The 19208-nt window shown below is 33.5% G+C and overlaps 1 protein-coding gene across 9 annotated transcripts in view; it reads right to left on the reverse strand.

Moving 5' to 3' along the window:
* The window catches only part of ct (homeobox protein, cut), a 219367-nt gene that overhangs the window by 123896 nt on the left and 76263 nt on the right, over nt 1–19208 (reverse strand). For 7 of the 9 annotated variants that reach the window (XM_081768631.1, XM_081768634.1, XM_081768633.1 and 4 more), the window contains exon 2: nt 11812–11982. In XM_081768631.1, the coding sequence (XP_081624757.1) occupies nt 11812–11982 (171 nt within the window). Of the gene's footprint in view, nt 1–11811; nt 11983–16506; nt 16630–19208 lie in introns of all 9 variants that reach the window. The other 2 variants (XM_081768635.1, XM_081768636.1) reach the window with 2 other exon arrangements.

Below are 19208 nucleotides of genomic sequence, written 5' to 3' on the forward strand. Positions count from 1 at the left end.
GGGATGAGACATAATTGTCGTGACGAAATACGACACGAGACAGAACTCTTTCAACAGAAAGAGCTACATTATCCGAGACGAGACATAACTTTTTCTCGGTACGTTTTTGAGACAATCCAGCCTCAACTTTTCACATAGTTATAAGAGTAGGGCCGATATATTTACGAGACTTTAGCAGAGTACCAACCCAACAGATAAATCAAATGTGTACAAGAAAAGTTAAGTTCCTGTACCGGGGAATAAAGGTAGATCCTCCAAATTACTTACGAGCAACATAACTATATTATACAAGCCATTGTTGTTTCGGATTCGATAAAGACGTAAAAGTTCACAAGGAAAATTACAAATACGAATAGATGGAGACATATAGAAAGATTTGAAGAAAGTAAGAAAGAAAGAAAGAAAAGTAGGATCAATTTTCGTCGGCAGATAGGCACGGAACAAACAAGCAATGAGAACCAGATGTCATCAGGAGTCAAGATGGCGATCGGAAGGTCTCGAAACATTTAAAAGAAAGAACGTTATTGAATTAAAAAGAAAAAGAAGAGGAGCGCGAGATTGGAGGCAAGATGGCTGCCACTACTATGCTTCACTGATACCTATCGGAGCGCTCAATCAAGATGCGCTTTTGTATGTAAAAGAAACCGCTACCAAGGTTCGAAATCAACTCATTTCGATAAACCAAAGCGGAAATTGCGTGTTTTCTTTTTAATTTCTTTGAAAGAAAAAGCGGCCTAGCTTTAATAAATAAACTTTACAAAAAAAAAAAAAAAAAATCAAAAGATTTGGTAAGTTGTATCACTTGAGCAGCTGAAAACACATTATGCTTTGTTTGTTTGAAATGTTTAATGACAGTAGTTTCGAAACAATTGTGCTCTTTACAAGATATTAATGTTTAATGAACCAAAATAGACCATTACAGAGGGATATAGGTCTCTTTTTTCTCTCTCTGAGAAAACTTATGCGAAATAATGAAAGAAAAGATATGATTTGATCATTTCCTCTCGTTTCCCAAGTACGTCTGAGTTTTGCTCCGGCTACTGACCTGGCATAAACTCTGACATGATGCTACACAGAATTCTTCACAATTATAATTATTTCATTTGATTTTTAACTAATACCGTGTTTTGAGACTTTTATATTACTCATATGTATACAAAGCGGAGAGATCACCTCTGGTGCAATGGGTTCCTGGTTCTGATTTTACTAGGTAAACAAGATCATGTCCGTGGATTTACTCAATGTTTTCCTGTTTCGTCCCACATCCCTAAAATTTATTAAATAATATTAGCAAAGACCTAATACATATCAAATTTATATATATAACTATAAGCTTCTTTTAATAGCGTTTATTAGAAACACGGTACTCCTAAATTCCTAGAAGAGTTACAACATCCAAGCTGGGGATGTGGGTCGGATTTCCTAAATTGTCACCCTATAAATAATAATAAAAAGATTATGACAACATATCCGTATAGACAAGATATAACACATCAATACTTCTAAGAAATTTCCTCCCCTACCTCCCTTATATATAAGGTTAAGCATGGAAATAATATGACAAATTTAACATTACGTGTGAAGTATAGATTTTAAAACATCAAGAAGCGCAGTACTCCATATTTTCAGTGTATAGCAGGCGTGACATTTCTTTTGAATTTTCAGTTCGATTAAAATGTTTATTCAAGCAAGGAAACATCCTAAACAATATATCTAGAGAAAAGGTGTAAATGGATTAATGAGTAAAATGAAATATTTGTACGGCGTCAAATATAATGTAATGTCATAGAAACGCTATCAAAAGCAGAAACCGTCTTAGAAATTTTCAGTGACATTAACTTGCGAAGGTGACATAAATGAACTGAACACTGTAGGCGACGAAGATGGTTAGAATTGAACATTGTAAACAACATAGGTGGTTAGAACTTGAACATTGTAGGCGACATAAGTGGTTAGAACTGAATATTATAGACGACATAAGTGGTTTCAACTGAACATTGTAGACGACATAGGTGTTAGAACTGAACATTATAGGCGACATATGAGGTTAGAACTGAACATTGTACGCGACACAGGTGATTAGAACTGAACATTGTTATGTTCGTTCTCACCATACTATGTCGCATCCAAGTATATATGCTCTGTGAACAGACAAATTGAACTGGATTCACGCCACATGGTTTGAAGCTTACATAAACTATAGGTTCTTTCCTTCATAACCTTGGTTCTGTATGAAGCTGCATATACAGACAAAATAGTTTCAGTTAAAGGATTGAAGGAATGATGCCATTTCACAAATTTTACAATGGATAACATCAATTGCTTAGGTTATGACATTGTAAGGATGTTTCTAACTACAAATATCTAAGTTATGAGGTTTAAAATGGAGATAATATAATAGATACCTTCCGTGAACTCTTCAATTTTTATGTTCTAAATAACGCTATTTTTAATACTTTATTAAAAAAGATAATTTTCGGTCTTACTGTATTAGGGTGTTACTGAAATCTAAAAGTTGTTCACACGTACAAACTCTACAACTATTCTTTATGTACCAACGAAATAAAGAAAAGAAGAAGAAGAAAGGAAAATAATGATACAATGAGGTTGGAGTGACTTACGAATAATATGTACTATACGATACTCTATTCATTAACACCCTACATAATCATTCCTTACTCAACCGAAAAGGAGAAAGCAAGTAAAGTACATTATTTACGGCTATTATAATTCAAACTCAACACGTAGTGTAATAACCTACTTGTAAAGAATACCGCACATAGAGAGCTGCTGCAGACCATTTTATCACAGGAAATAGCTTCAGATATACACAATATCAGAGATCCGGACTTCACGAAACTGATCAAAGGAACCTCTGTATTATATTCCGCTATGCATTCACTGGCTTAAAAAAAAAAAAAATGCTGTCTTAACTGCATTTCCAGAATAAAACTTGCATGGAAATTTAGCGAATAATATAGGCCTCTTTAGATTTCTGCATGCACATTATAGTGACTTTATAATATTTGGTGGAACTTGTATATGCGTTAAGAAATATTCTCGGTCAAAATAAGCATTATATAATTAGTTAATTGATTAAATTGCACCCTCTTATTATTATTATTCATTACTTGGAAGCTTCCATCTCTAGTTATTAGTACATCTTTATAAAGAAAATTTAGTATATATGTATTTTTTTTCTTTTTCGAATAAAACATTTTATGTGAAGCTAAACAGAACAGCCTTCATAAATTTTTATATCGATTGATTGCCTGGTGTTTACACTTCCTCCGTCAGCATCGAGTCTATATGTAGAAGACCTACAATTTAAAGTGAGATCTCAGCTACTGTAGTGTGTTCAATGTTCTCCCACTGCGAATTGAACCCGAGATCCCGTGCACCAAAAGACACAAGCGTTGACCACTAGACGAAGGATGTGGGCTCATCTTTAATATTATGCGTATTTCGTTTTCATTTTTCAATTGTAAACTGGGGACTAGGATGAAATAGTATTATATCAGATTCTATATTATGTATTGATCAAATTTTTTTTCAAAGAAAACAGGGCAAATTCCAGCGCCGTAACTTAGTTTTTTTTCTTCTGGGTGCAAGCATTAATATTTGCGCCCCCCTAGAAAAACTTGTTTTTCTAATTCTTGGGCCCTTTCTTTCGATCTTTCTCTTACTCTTTGTGGACCCCAAAAGCCTGTGGGCCAGTTCCATACATGACAAATTAATTAAGTAACAATATTGACAAATCTCAAAGCTACATGAATAAATATTATTTCTAGGGACCCTAATAGTAGACATTTTTTTTTATTCAAATGCTTCCACGATTGTTTTATTTGCCTTTTGTGTGCTGTTCTGTTTATGTAATGTAGTGAACCTGTTTGATACTTCATTTATAATTTCATGTTCATATCGTATATGGAGTAAGAAAATTTTGTCTTAAAGTAGCCCCCCCCCCCTCGAACGACGGGGAGCTTCCTTGGGGACGGTTAAATCTTTCAGTTTAACGTCCCACGATTATGCTCTTAAGGCTGAGGGAGACGGATGATTAAGGAAGTGAATGATGACGGAAGAATTGGTGGAATAATGTGTGGAAGGAAACGGAAGTATCCCGAGAAAACCCACAAACACGATGTTGTCCACCACCAACTTATTTGGCCGGGAATCGAACCAAGGACCCCATGTACCAGAGATAAGCGTTCTATCACTGCGTCATCGTCCTCTCCAACTTACGGTCTGAAATTTACGTTAAGATCTACATATATATTATATAGTAAACGTCTAGAAAGTCCCATTTACGAAGTAATAATAATAGGACACTGGTTCTACAGACATATGGCCAAATTTAATCAAATGATTAATGAGTTAAAGAAGTGACGGGGAATCAAACCCAGGACGATATACAGGCCGGTAGCCAGCCCCAAAATGTAGGGGGGCCCGGCTGAAGTTAGGGAGGCCCGATCCAACTATATTATAGTTCATCACCATATTATAAATTATTTGCAAGCCTACCGTGAAAATTTTAGGGGAGCCAGCAAAAATTTAAGGGGGAGGCCCTCTAGACCCCCCTGGATACGGGCCTGATGATATACATAGAGAGAAAAGTATATCAACTACTTTCCCATTTAAGGCAAGGAAGATGTAACATCCACTAAACACATGGCTGAACCTGCTACATCAAGCCCTGCTACACATAGACAAATTATACGAAACAGATTCAAGTACATTCTCAATATTCTTCTCCAATGTAACATACACTAAAAAAAAACAAAATTGCAGAGAGAAGGGTCAGCAGTCTTTAGTTTTTCACACACAATCGATACACATGGAACTTGCCAAGTGTATCAAACAAGAACATCTTGACAGGTAAAAGCAATCCATCATAATCTTAAGTGTTTTATACACTGCGGCAAAAGTATGGGGTTAGATAACAAAAGAGATTCTGAACATATAAACATACACACGTTACCTGTGTGTAATTAGAATAGCAAACACGTAATGGTCACTTTCGTATCGTATGGTTTCACTAACACAGAAACCTTTTAGTTGAAAGCATTTTACATCGAAGTTTTTTTTAAAGTTTTACATTTGAAGGAATAACATATACTGATAGTATGAAAAACAGGTTTTCGGGTACACTATGCGTCATATCCTGTAACTTCTTGACATTGTTGATAATGGTTTAACAGAACGAAAAGTGAAACTTGACAGTCGATGTACTATAGGATGTCAATTGTTTATCATTTTTTTTTTTTTTACAAGTGTGAAATGTTGTTTGTTAGTATCTTTCTTCGTTTCTTCTTTGCTGAAGGTTATTTCGAAATACAACGACAACAAACCAGGATATTGATTCTAAAATTTTGAGAACTAAACTCGTTGTTTCACTAATCTAGAATAGTTATCGTTTTCAGCGCTTTTACTAAATAATCTATCTGTATTTACGTACTTAAAATGCCATACGTCACAAGAAACTTAAACAAAACAATAATTTATCACTCAAGAAGCAGTAACACTTTACTGTATTATTATTATTATTATTATTATTATTATTATTATTATTATTATTATTATTATTATTATTATTATTATTATTATTATGTTACGTTCGTTCCTGAGAAATATTCATCTGATGGATAACTTTCTACGACGAGCTTAGATTAAAAAATAGTGTGATCTTAGGGACGCTAGAATCGCAGTGCTTAAGAACCCAAAAGAATAACTGAACGAAAAGATCCATTACCAGGATTGTAACATATAGCTCTGATTTCAAAAATTCTCTATTCAGCAAAGTCTATCCATGAGGTTGGGCTCAGGAAAGTCTGGTGGCCATTCTAAAAGTATCGTGACTCGTAGTGCAAAATGTACACAACTCTACGCCATCAGAAACAAGACAAAACATTTCTGGACACAAACTTCTCCAATTCATTTTACAACAGCTTTTTTTAAGTTCTCAAATCTTGTGTGTCATGAATAAAATTTTTATTTGCAATTAATTTCTTTATTTATTACGTCGAGCCAGAATGCGAAAGTACATTATACGTTGAAATCCTTCAAGATCATCATTCAGTATCTTAAGGAATTTTGCTAAATAGCAACCAGACAATGAACCAACCCACTTTTCATTTTCTATATATAAACATTTCATACATTAAAGAAAATAGTACACATTATTAAAAACTGCAGTATTAAACAGATTACTTAACTATTCATGGCTGAAATATTCAAGCCGGAAGCATTTGAAATGTCGTGTTTGCGCAGTATGCTGCGCATATCATAGACCGAAAGGAAACGGAATGAAGACGTACTAAAGGAAGCTAATGCAGGAAGACAGATCATGAAGATAATAGGAAAAAGACACAGCATACTTAGCCATCTTATTCGGCACTCCGATTGGATCACCGTGTTGATAGACGGAAAGGCAGAAGGAAAACCAGGAAAAGGAAGACCAATGATAGAATATCTAGATGCAGTTACGAAAAAGAGACATTATCAAAGTATAAAACAGCTCTCCCAAGGGAGAGAAAGGTTTTAAAATGTCCATGTTGCCCATCAGACTAAGGTGAGGTGAGAAAGAAGAACTATCCATGGAAAATTGATGGGAAATAACTAAACACCAATCAAAGAAAAAAAAACTACACTAATTAGTAAAATGTGCTACAATTTTACCTGTGTGGAATTATAGTATTTACAAATACAGTAGAAATATCATCTAAACTGATTGATTCGCAACAAAAGACATGCGCTGCTTCATAATAAGAAAGACGATTTCTAGTACGAACAGTGAATTCTTGTGCATTTTCTTCAATATCACATTTGCAAACGAATACTTGAAGAAAATGCTTCAATAATTGTCTTTTTCGCTCGGAACACATAATCGCCGCATGAATAAGATAGACTTCTGACTTAGTTTTAGTAAAGCTAAAGAACAAATAAATAATATCGAAAATGTAAATATATCCAAAGTCGAAGGAGAAAGACAGTAGTGTGTATCACCATAAATCAATGATTCATTGCAAGAGAACACAGAAAACCCTTTTACACAAAACTAATTTATTTATATGGAATTTAAAACAACAAAACAATTGCATTATTTTTTTTTTAGAAAAAAAGCTCACACTAAGTAAACTGTCCCCTGCTATTTGTGATTCCTTTTTATCTCTCTTTTTTTTTTTTTTGAAAAAAGAAAGAGATAAAAAGGAAAACACTATTAATTTCAACATGGAAGACGATAATTGTGTTCGCTCGTATTGCCAAGATGTGGCAGTCCAAGTGCTGTAAGCTATATTTCTCATTTTGTCATATGCGAAGATTAGATCATATCCTGCCTGAGTTTATTTTCGAACTCACCCAACGAAACGGACAGGGACTTTCCCCCCATCCCTCTCTCTCCAAACCCCTTCCACCCCACCACCACACCCTGTAATCCCGTCCACGTAAATAAATTAGGAACTGTTACGTTAGAAGAAGAGTGATGGAGAAGGGAAATAACATACATATATGATTGTAAGTATGTATGTATGTTTTTTTTCGTAGCCTCTCTTCCTTTAACATTGCAATCGCAAATTAATGCCAAAATTACCATTGGTGATTTGCAACCTCCGAGAGGCAAAGAAGAGAAAGGATTGGCCAAACCAAACGACCCAACTGTCTCTACAAATAGTTGAGCATCAAAATTATTTTTACCTTTGCAGCTAATGACAAATGAAAGCGAAAATTAATCCTCAAAAACGATTTTTTTGTGTGGATCTAGAAAAAAAGCAAAACTTTTTTTCATAACTTTCTCTCCTAGATAAAAAAAAAGTAGAAACGAAGGGGAATAGTAAAGAGAAGAGAATTTGTCACGTAGCCAAAATGCATCCCGAAATGTACGACGTTGCCACATTTTTTGTATGTATGTATGTAGCTAATAATTGCAGACATCGTCTGGCTCAGGTAAAAGCAGGAAGCTGAGAGGCGAGACTTCTCTCGTGGTACGAATCGTAGCTGACAGTCGGAACGGAACGACGACGAGTGAAACTAAATGGAACAGAATACGGAATAGATTAACTTTAAAATTCGAGTAGTACACACAAAGTGGCCATAATTATGATGTTTCAGGTGTACGTAACGTATCACCACCACCATCACAATCACCACATGAGAACTAGATCAGGATTAGGGGAGGAGAAGGCTTTTAAACAGTGTTTCCACTTTTTAAAACTGAATTTATTGACAATTGGTATTTTGCGTTTTAATAAAAATATTAATTTTATTTATTTACGCCAAAATTGGATTATTTTTATTAAGGAATGTCGAGATATTTTTTTTTAAGAAATCAGAAATCGCAACGGGTAATTTTATCCTTGTATATAGATTAACCAGTATTATATTTTTGAAAGTTTGGTTGCATAAGCTTCAGGCTCAAAATTTCTCATAAATTTAACATGGCTTTTAATATTAGGCTTGCTATTTTGCGCGATTTTTATAATTATGATGCCCTACTATTCACACAGTATTATAACCAAAAAAATTATCAGATTGTTTATAATTGATAAATTCAAGTTATTCCTAAGAACCCTTTTTTTTTTTTTTTTTTTTTTTTTTTTTTTTTTAGTAATTTCGAAGTATTAAAATTGATACGTATTTTTAAAATTGCGATGTTGATATTTGGTTATCCTTTACTTCAAAAAAGAAAAAAATAATGCAAAAATCACAGAACACTATTTATTAAATACAATTTATGACAGTAAAATGGTTCACTGGTATTCTTGACAAAGAATATCTGTACTCATAGCGTCATAAACTATTCAACAAGGCGAATATTACATTAAAAATGAAAATAATTATTTTACTAAGCAATACTATTTTAATTACAAACTTTCACAGATAAAATACAGAACGCTTCTTTGATTTTTCTGTATTAAAAAATAAAGTAAAAAAGTTTAATAAAGCGTAAGGTGTGATTATTGTAAATATGTACGATATGTGTTTACATTAACAACTGAACTATCTCAAAATTGATAGCTAAAGCACTTCTTAAGTTCTCAGTATTCATATTGTTTCCTATGACTAGGATTTTTCGTAATCTCTCACTGAAAATAACAGTAACACTTTTCTCTCTTATACTTGGCAACACTGAAACTCTATGCTCCATCTGTACGACCAAGATGCATTTTAACATCGGTCGAAAAACGTCATTTTCTCACTAGCCAGCACAAAACAATTGTTTAGAGTTTTTCTCCCTCTACCCTACCAGCTCACTTTCCGTAGTTCGCTTTCCAGTATTTGCCAATTCGTACTACGGATTGTATCTGTACATATATATATATATATATATATATATATATATATATATATATATATATATAAAGTAGAATATAGCCTACATTTAACAAGTGAGGAATGCCGGATTATTTTGAATTGTTAAAATACAATTCAAAGGTCTCTCCTCTCTCTCTTTTAAATTCGTATCTATCTAACAATTTCGGACTTTCCCATCGAACATACAAAATAAACGACCACACTGCACCCTCAAATTTCCCAGCTAGATGGTCTATACTGGAACTTTTTTCTTCTTTTGGAAAACAACAAATTTATCCATCCTTCTTTTTCTAATGCACGATAGTGTATTTTTTATTAGTATCTACGTACTTATGTATGCGACAGCTGAAAATAACTTACTACTATTTAATTACTTTTCTCCTAGGAAGAAATCTATTTTCTAGTTTAAAAAATAACACTAAAAATCAAACTGCAAATTATATATTTCAAAAAAACAACGTTTATTTATACATTTCTGAGCCCGTTATACTTCCGAATGCTACATTTATTTATTTACTTATTTCTTTTGAACTTCTTGTACTTCAGAATACTACGTTTAGTTATTTATTTATTTATTTTTGAATTTGTTATACTTCAGAATGCTATGTTCATTTATTTCAAAATTTGTTATAATTTAGAATGAAACGTTTATTTATTTATTTATTTACTTATTTATTCTGAACTTATCATACTTCAGAATGCTACATATAATCAGCTCTGAACGTTATAAAAATGAAAGTGATTCTTACAATTCATATATACCAACAACAAGGAAAAGAAAAGAGTAAAAAATAATGACTTTAAAAAAACACTGTATCAGCAAAAATACTGAAAGTCGGTATTTATTATAGGATTAAGTAACATGAGAGTGATTTATCTGTACCGTTTCATTAAAAAAAAATCCTCTACTCTCCGATATTTGCGGTGAAGTTTCTTGAGTCTTGTTTCGTCAACCAGAGTCCTTTAACTATTCGCATCGCGTCTGCCCTTCCGTTCCGTACTGATCCAGATTACAGAAACAAGCAGCTTACAAGAGAAAATCGAAGACAGGGAGAAAGGTGAGAAGAATTTGAGAGATTAGAACAACAAGAATCGAAGACAAAGAAAAGAACCAAGTTTTCTTCGGAATACGTCATCGGAATAGGAAGAAGTGGAAGAGTTCATCAAAAGGATTATCTACCACTTCTCTTCCACCCACTTCTTTGATTCAACTCTAAGATACAATCGACTTGTGGACGAATCGATGTTTCAATTGAAAAACTCTACGGAAGAAGAAAGATAGATTGATTTTTTTAATGTACAGTTTGAGCCAGAGATGCCTAAATTTGACCTAACCACACCTGACCACAGGTGCACGAGCCCATGAGGTCGGCGCTCACAAACTTGAAACTCATGGTTCATTCGACCTCGACCTCATCCAGTGATAGAGAGTTCCAAATTATAATGTAAACATGAAGTTAAATGAGCATGAGGTTCAGTGAGCACAATGTTAAATAGATGATATAAGCATGCTATTGAAATGATGTTCTGGTTGTCAGTTCGACATGACGTGATGTCAGATTAGTTGCGTGAGCACGAGGTTAGGTCAAAATGTCACCTAGCCATAGGTGCCCGAACTCATAAGGTCGGCGCTTTTGAGCTCGAAACTCATTCGGTTCAATCGAGTTCAACTTTAGGAAGTAAGCATGACTTCCACAAATCATAATGCAAGCGTTAGCTTGACTGAACATGGTTATCAAAATAATGTTATGAGTGTGGTGTCCGATTGATTTGTGAGCGTAAGGTCAAGTAAGCTGATGTCAAAATGATATGAGTTTGAGGTTGAAGTAAGCGTATTACAGAAAATGATGTGAATGTGAAGTCGAGAGTGCAAAGATGCCCAACTTGGACGTAACTCCACTCAAACTCACACTAACATCATTTCGATATCATATTCGTATGATATGAAAAGTATAACCTCATAAGTTTGCGCACCTATGGTTCAGTGAAGTTGGGTCAAATTTGGGCACATTGATATAAATATATATATTAAGAGTTCGTCAGTATAATGTATACACACTCTTCAAGGAAAGAAAAAAACTCTATACTGTGTGCTAGTGGTAAACTTACTTATACATCATAGTATATAGAAGAACGTGTGTCTGTATGTCTGTCATATTTTCACATAGGAAGGGATCACGTAAACTAACAAAATTATGTATGCAGATCTAATCACGTGCGAAGCCGTCTTTTCGATTTTCGACTCGAGAGAGGATTGAGGGATTACATTCTAGAGGTTTAAAAAGTATAGTGTTTCTCATAAGCCTTTCAAGTTAGAAAACTCACACTACCATACTGTCTTACAGGTTGCATATTGTTGAGGGAATTCTAAGAATGGACATTTCTGGTAGAGTTACAATAAAGCACGAAGACATCCATCATTTAATACTGTAGATTTTCGTAATTCCATACCACAGCAACATATTTAGAACAAAAATCACAACCCTAATGGAATTAACTTACCTCTTTCTCCTTGGCGGCCAACTCCACTTCGACGGACGGCCGACTAAGAAGGTCCATGGTTTGGTCCATGTCGGAGGGCTTTTGGCCCTTCTCAACCAATTGCAGACTTTGATTGGCTGCTGCTAGTTGTTCCTTCAAAGCCGTCACCTCCTTCTCCGCCAAGGTAGCTCGCTAGAAGAAAACAAACAAATGTACAATTAGTAAATTGTTAATAAGACAACGAAATTTCAATAATAATAATAATAAAAAGAATATATAGTATTGTTTGCCAACATTTTGCTCTTAGAACTGAAATGGAGAAAAAAATAACTCTGAGAGGTGATTCCTTATACCAAATAAGGAGGGAAAAATGCATCGAGTAACATCTTGTTTCGAAAATACGTAAAGTCATATTTAAACGCCCCCAGCTTGAAAACTATATACGACCTATCGCAAGCGGTTCATGGAATTACACAGAAACTAGTATGCACTTTATCAAAATATCCATGTTTCACAATCCTCCGATGCAAGCATAACGAAATATATAACATAATTGGGACTAGAAGATGCACCTGTAAGTAGTAATTGAGTAATCGTTGTGTGAGTACTTGAAGATTGTGAAACGTGAAAGGTACTCACATAACGATTACTCAATTACTACTTACAGGTGCATCCTCGAGTCCCAATTACGTTACACATTTCGTTATGCGCTCACATCGGAGGATTGTGAAACATGGAAATTTTGATAAAATGCATTCTAGTTTCTGTGTAGCTCCATGAACCGCTTGTGATAGGTGAAGCTGAGATGTTTTAAAACATGGCTTTTCGTATTTTCGGCGGTTAATAACTCTGAAACGAGACGTTTTTCTACCTATGTTTATTAGATTTTGTATATAGGGTTACGCATGAGACGAGACGAGAAAGAATTCTCGTAAGGAGATTCGAAACGAGACAGAACTCTTCCAATGGAAACAGATCTGTTTTTCGAGTCGAGATAACACACCTTCGTGACACATTTTCGAGAGAAGACAGCTTTTAACTCTCGTCTCGTGCGCTTCGTAGGGTCTATACAGCTATTGATTGATGTGATTCACAGCAAATTCCAGAAATTATTTTGATTTACTGATTGATTTGAAGTTTAACGTCTCTTTTTACCACCGACACTATATAAGACGTAGACCTACAACTTAACATGGAATCCGAAACACAATGAGCTTCCGCCAGCAATCAAAAACGGGTCTTTCAAGCCATAGTGACAGGGGAATCAGGAATTATTGTACACCAACACAGGATTACAATTAAAAGACAACTGATCTATTTAATCAGCTGATTTTATCTTCAAATATAGCTTTAATTCTACTCATTCCAGGGGCTCTAAAGTTTTTTTTGGATGACGCAACTATTTTCGCAGGCGTGAACTAGTTCTGAAGAGAGTTTGGTATCTTTAACGAAGTGGTTCTCGATACAAATGAGAGAACTATATGAACGTCTTCTTATTCTCTATTAAAGAGGTTCTAGTATATTTTATCTCTCTCAGAAAAACTTAGCGGAAATATTTCATAGAAAAGATACTTAAAAAAAAGTATAATCTGATGCTCATCTGAACTGAATTTGAATTTCTTTCGTTCAAGCTCCAGTTACGAGATATACGAGCTCGTACTTTTACATAGATCTGAAACACATCTTGAAGTTATCACGACCACGTACTACTACTACTACTACTATGTGGCCTATACTAATAATAATGTATAGGCCACATATTTGCCTGTACTTTTTAAAGGGTGTGTGGACTTTTTTTTTACCTTTTCCTCCTTTTCTTCAGTGTTACACCGTGTTGTTTAATTCGTAGGCCGGTGTTAATATGCTGCCATCATTTGATTGATTTATGATTCTGCGACTTCCGGTATTTAATGTGCACTAAATCAACATACAGACTCTTCACTGACCGTGAATCTATGTAAACAGAGTATAGCCATGTGGACCACGCCTGAATAACTAAATACGCGCGTTTTCCCAGAATTTTGAGTTTAAACCAAGAGGACTGTTTAATTGTGAAGCAGTCTCTCTGTCTCTCTCTCTCTCTCTCAATTTTTTTCTACTTTAGTAAGTCTTATCATTTTCTGGAAAAGACACAAGACGATGAAGTTGAGTTTTGAAATGTTTACTGAAATGAAGAACTCAATATTAAAATATATTTTTATATAATGGTATGTTATATGTGAAAATTGTTTAAATTAATACAGATATTTTGATACGTTACTTTATTTAATATTAACTCTAAGGTAGTATGCAAAACGTACAGAATCCGAGCCATATGTCAAGTGGGTTTTAGATGCATATTGTGTAAACAATTCACTGGCTTCTGTCTTTATTATTTTTACTGCTTCCGAGATAGGAACTCAGTACTTCTCAGTGTGTGTCTCTTTTTATGTAACTGAATCAAGCCATCACTGAGAATGGATTCTAGCTAATATAAATCAAAAACGAATATTTAAATATTTCATTTAGCGTCCCATGATTATGATCGTTAAGTTAAGGGAGACGATGATTAAGGCAAGTAAATGTTGATGGACAAATTGGTGGAATAAGGAAGTGGGAGGAAACGGGAGCACCCCGTTGAAAACCACAAAAACGATATTGTCCACCACAAACTTACTTGGCCGGGGATCGAATCACGGACCCCAACGCACCAGAGGTAAGGCCTCTACCATTAAGCCACCATGCCCCCAAATTAAAACGAACGAAATCAATTATAAGGTTACATTAATTATGACTATTAGAAAAAACCGACGTTAATTTGTTTCCATAGGTAAATATGTTACCAAAGCGATTGCAGGATCAGAAAACAAACAGTGTTCTTACAAATTCATTCTTCAAAATTCTGCAACGTCACGGAAAATAAAATGTAATTAATTAAAATTCCAACTAAATTATTGTTGAACTGAAATTTCATCTAAAATCAGACAATACCTGAGCAAAACAATTATTCACAAAAACAAATTATTGTAATGAAATCATGAGAAGATCTTTATAAATACATTTTCTCCAAATACATACCAATTGGTCACTGTTATGTCCATAATGCGCTACCAAAACACGATCTATAAAATGAAAACAAGAAAGACGCCCACAGTAAACTTTCTTTGTTCAAAGGAAATAACTGTAGAAGCCTAATACATAAGGACTAAGGAGTGAAAATTCTATAGTAGATATTTAATCCTGAGGTCTCTCGAAAAATAAAAAACATGTGTCTTCATATTTACAGGTAAATATGACAGCGTTAATATTTTTATCAGGCTTAATACATGTAGTCTCCATTATTAAAAAAAAAAAAAAAAAAAAAAAGAACTATTTCAGTTGCCAAATACACCAACAAGAGAACATTTGGGAACGTACTAAACGTCCAGCGTTTTTTCTATTAAAATACATTATCCAAATGAATTAATAGTACAAATAACATGATTAAATTAATGCTTGCGTTAGGGTTAAAGCACTAGTAAAAATGTTCGTTATGTTGATGACTTACAATCTGATTTCTAGGGTTGAAGCACTAGTAAAAATATTTATGTTGATGTCTTATGATTTGGCTTGAAAGGTTAAAATACTATAAAAAAGATTATGGTGATTTCTCATAATCTGATTTCTAGAGATACGATTCCAGTCAACAATATTTGTTATGTTATTAGAAAAGATGTTTACGCTGATGAATTTTACACATTGTTATACTCTTGGATATTTTCGTCAAAACTGCAATATTCTGTGTATAGTTGTCAAAAAATACTTTGTAGGCCTAATTGCTGCGAAATTAAAATACCGCTAATTTTATAATAATTATATGATACCTTCAAGTAGATAAAACATATTCGAAATGTGGAACAAGAGCGCGCTAGACAATATTATTTTGCTTGACGTATTGTTATCACGTGTCACCTAGTATCTTTCCGTTTGTAGCCATTTAGAAACGCGAAAATAAATGCCGATTTTTCTAAATGGCTGGAAATCGAAAGCAAATAAGTGAGTCGTGATAACGGTATCTCATGTAAAATAATATTGTCTAGCGAGCTCTTGTTCCACTTTTCTATTTGAATATTTTATCTATTTGAAGATACCACATAATTACTATAAAATTAGTGGCATTTTAATTTCTCCGTGATGGGGGCCTCTTAAGAAACTAATTTGAAATATAATGCGCAAACTTCAAGAAGTGTTCAGAAAATACTCACTTTAATTTTTTTTTTTTTTTTTTTTTTTAGATGAATCGTACGAACAATACAATTATATAAATATATGATTATATTTATGTTCGATATTAAGGCTGTACAAAAGATATTTCTTCCTAAACATAAAGCAAAGAAGTTATAAATATATACAAATTATAATAATAACATTTATGCACTAACTAAGAAAAAGGAGAACTTGCAAAGAAACTATCTATCACCTTTACAGACCACACACAAACATGAGTGAGTTAAAAAAAAAAAAAAGAAGAAACATATATAGAAGCAAAGTATTCCGAAATATATCACCCAAGAGGATTAAGAGAAGATACTCGTGGAAAAAAAAATCACCCGTGCAGCCAAATTCTCATTCAACAGCGACAGCCACAGCAATTGAGAAAAAAAATAAATCCCACACAAGATTAAGACAAAAACTATAAATAAAAAAAAACCTCTAAAGGATTTTTTCTTAGTAAGTTTCTGATCGTTTATTTTTTACCTAATTAAGGACTTCCTCACCCAGTCCAAAGATGTCACTGATGATGTCTTACAGGAAGAAACGTTACACCTCTTCCCCGCCTGGCTGTTGAGATGGCATCAACAAATCGGAGCCAACAGAATACTGTAACAAATGAAAGCTACGTTTCCGTGATTCTGCTGCAACCCACAACACAAAAAACCCAAAACAAAAAAGCGACTAAAAACAAACAAAACAAAACAAAACAAAACAAACCAGGTACTCTACCAACACCCCGTACAAGATGTACCTCCTACCAATTTCCACTCCATAATGCCTACTATGTGAGAGTATACCATTAAAATATATGTACCATATACCATCCATGTGCAAATACATACCATTAGTAACGTATATATTATATACATAATAGTTTGTTTAAAATACAAAAGAACGGAAATTAATGGTATTATAATTACAATAAATTTAGTGTTTTATTTTTTAAAAATAACATTGTTTAAAACATTAATAATTAAAACTGAAAATACATTTATTTCGTCGAAAAATGCGAACATTTATATTTCGACCACTTGATGTAATCTTAATCAAAAAAATATGATGTTAAGATTTCATAAAGAAAGTAAAATTCGTATATGTAAGTAAAATTATTATCTTCGTAATACAAGAATAAAGAACTTATATTTTCTTGTAATTTGCTTTTACTGCCTATTCCATCTTCAATTTTACGTTACTGAAGCCTAAATATTTCGTATTTTTGAGTCAAAAGATCCAATATATTTCAATCAAAAATTTTCTTGTATGCCTTATATCTGGAGAACTACACACAGTGTAGCCAAACACAACTATCACTGATATAAGTTGATCATACTACAACATAAGAGTATCATGATACGCGCGTTTTTTAATAGCTTTCAAATACCCATTACGAAGTTAATGTACGTGATTTATCAATAATTTTCTCCGGTAATGAATACAAGTAATCACACATTGCTTAATATGTCACGTAAGTAAACAGAACATTATGAGAGAGAAAAATGTGTCTATCTTCCATATGTAAAAGAAATTGAGTAATAAATTATTTGTTAATCAAAGTAACTGATTAAGTTCTGACTTGGAGCTAATTATGTATTATATTAAGTTTTGTTTTATAGCAAAGCACGAATTAGGTGTCTTTTATACTTGTTGCTGTTTTGTAATAAATTTGATTGTACATACGTACTTGATTGCGAAATAATATTTTTTTAAAGTTCATATTCAAGGTCACACACACACACACACATATATATATATATATATATATATATATATATATATATATATATATATATATATATATATATATATATATATATATATATACTTTAAGCATCATCGGGGATTTTTGTGATTCATCTGTGATTACTGAATTCACACTGTTTCTATCATATAATAGAGAACAAAAACAGCAAGGTCACAGGATGAACTGATTTTTACGTTTTAAGTTTGTTTACTCTTCACAATATAATAACCTGTCTAATGAGAGACAAAAATGGGAATACGCAGTAGCAGTTCTTAAAATTGATCACATCAGTTAAAATTAAGAGGACTAACCACTGCGAATTTAAAACATCGTTAATTTTACAGTAATTATATGGTATCTTCAAATAGATAAAAGAGAATCGAAATGTGGAACAAGAGCACCCTAGACAATATTATTTTACAAGAGGTACCGTTATCACAAGTCACCTAGTATCTTTTCGTTTGCAGCCATTTAAAAACGCGAAAATAAATGCTGATTTACTAAATGTCTGGTAATCGAAAGTAGATAAATGAGTCGTGATAACGGTATTTCATGTAAAATAATATTGTCTAGGGCGCTCTTGTTCCACTTTTCAATGATCTTTTATCTATTTGAAGATATTACATAATTACTGTAAAATTAGCGGTGTTTTAATTTCACAGTGATTATGCCTCTTAAGGGAATAGAAGAAAAAATTCCCGAGATTACTGAGTTCGAGTCTGTGGGGGAGCATTACGGAGGTTCAGATTGTACTTTAAATTATAGGACCACGTCTCATATAGTCTCGGCGATAAAACGGAACGTTAAACTGCACCAACCGAACAAGCAATATGTTCACTAGATCTTCTTCCTAGTTTAACAGAATAGCATGTAATCAAAGTCATTTTTCAAATCAATGCATTCGGCTAATACAACTACCTTAATAATTATTTACAGCACGCATTGTGAAGTTCTACTGTAAACGTACATGCAGAAAAAACAATAAGTCCGTGTAACAAACAGGGAATCAATGCCATAACACTCCACTCTTTTTGCTCCAAGTTATGTGTCGACGGAAAATTTCGATGTCTTCGTTATGGATAAAGAGCTGCAAAAAGATTTTACGTAAAAGCTTAACGTGAAAGAGCAAGAGAGAGAGAGAACGAGGGGTTGAAATGACGAGGGAGATTGTAAAATCAATTTCATCTTTTCTACTTCCTTCCTTCTCTTCCCTCTTGTTCCATTACACAAACAACACCATTGAGCAATTCGCCTTTCAGGATTTGACTTGACCGTGTCAGAAGTCTATCAACAACAGGACTCAATCAGAGTAATCAAGCTTCGCGTCGACGAGTCCTCTGAATGGGAAAGACACACACAAAAGATGATCTGTGGTTTAGCCTAAAAGAGAATAATTGTATGTGGTTTAGCCTAAAAGAGAATAATTGTATGTGGAAGTTATTAA

Source organism: Thermobia domestica, chromosome 8, assembly GCF_964235325.1.
Source record: "Thermobia domestica chromosome 8, izTheDome1.hap1.1, whole genome shotgun sequence".
Taxonomy (NCBI): domain Eukaryota; kingdom Metazoa; phylum Arthropoda; class Insecta; order Zygentoma; family Lepismatidae; genus Thermobia; species Thermobia domestica.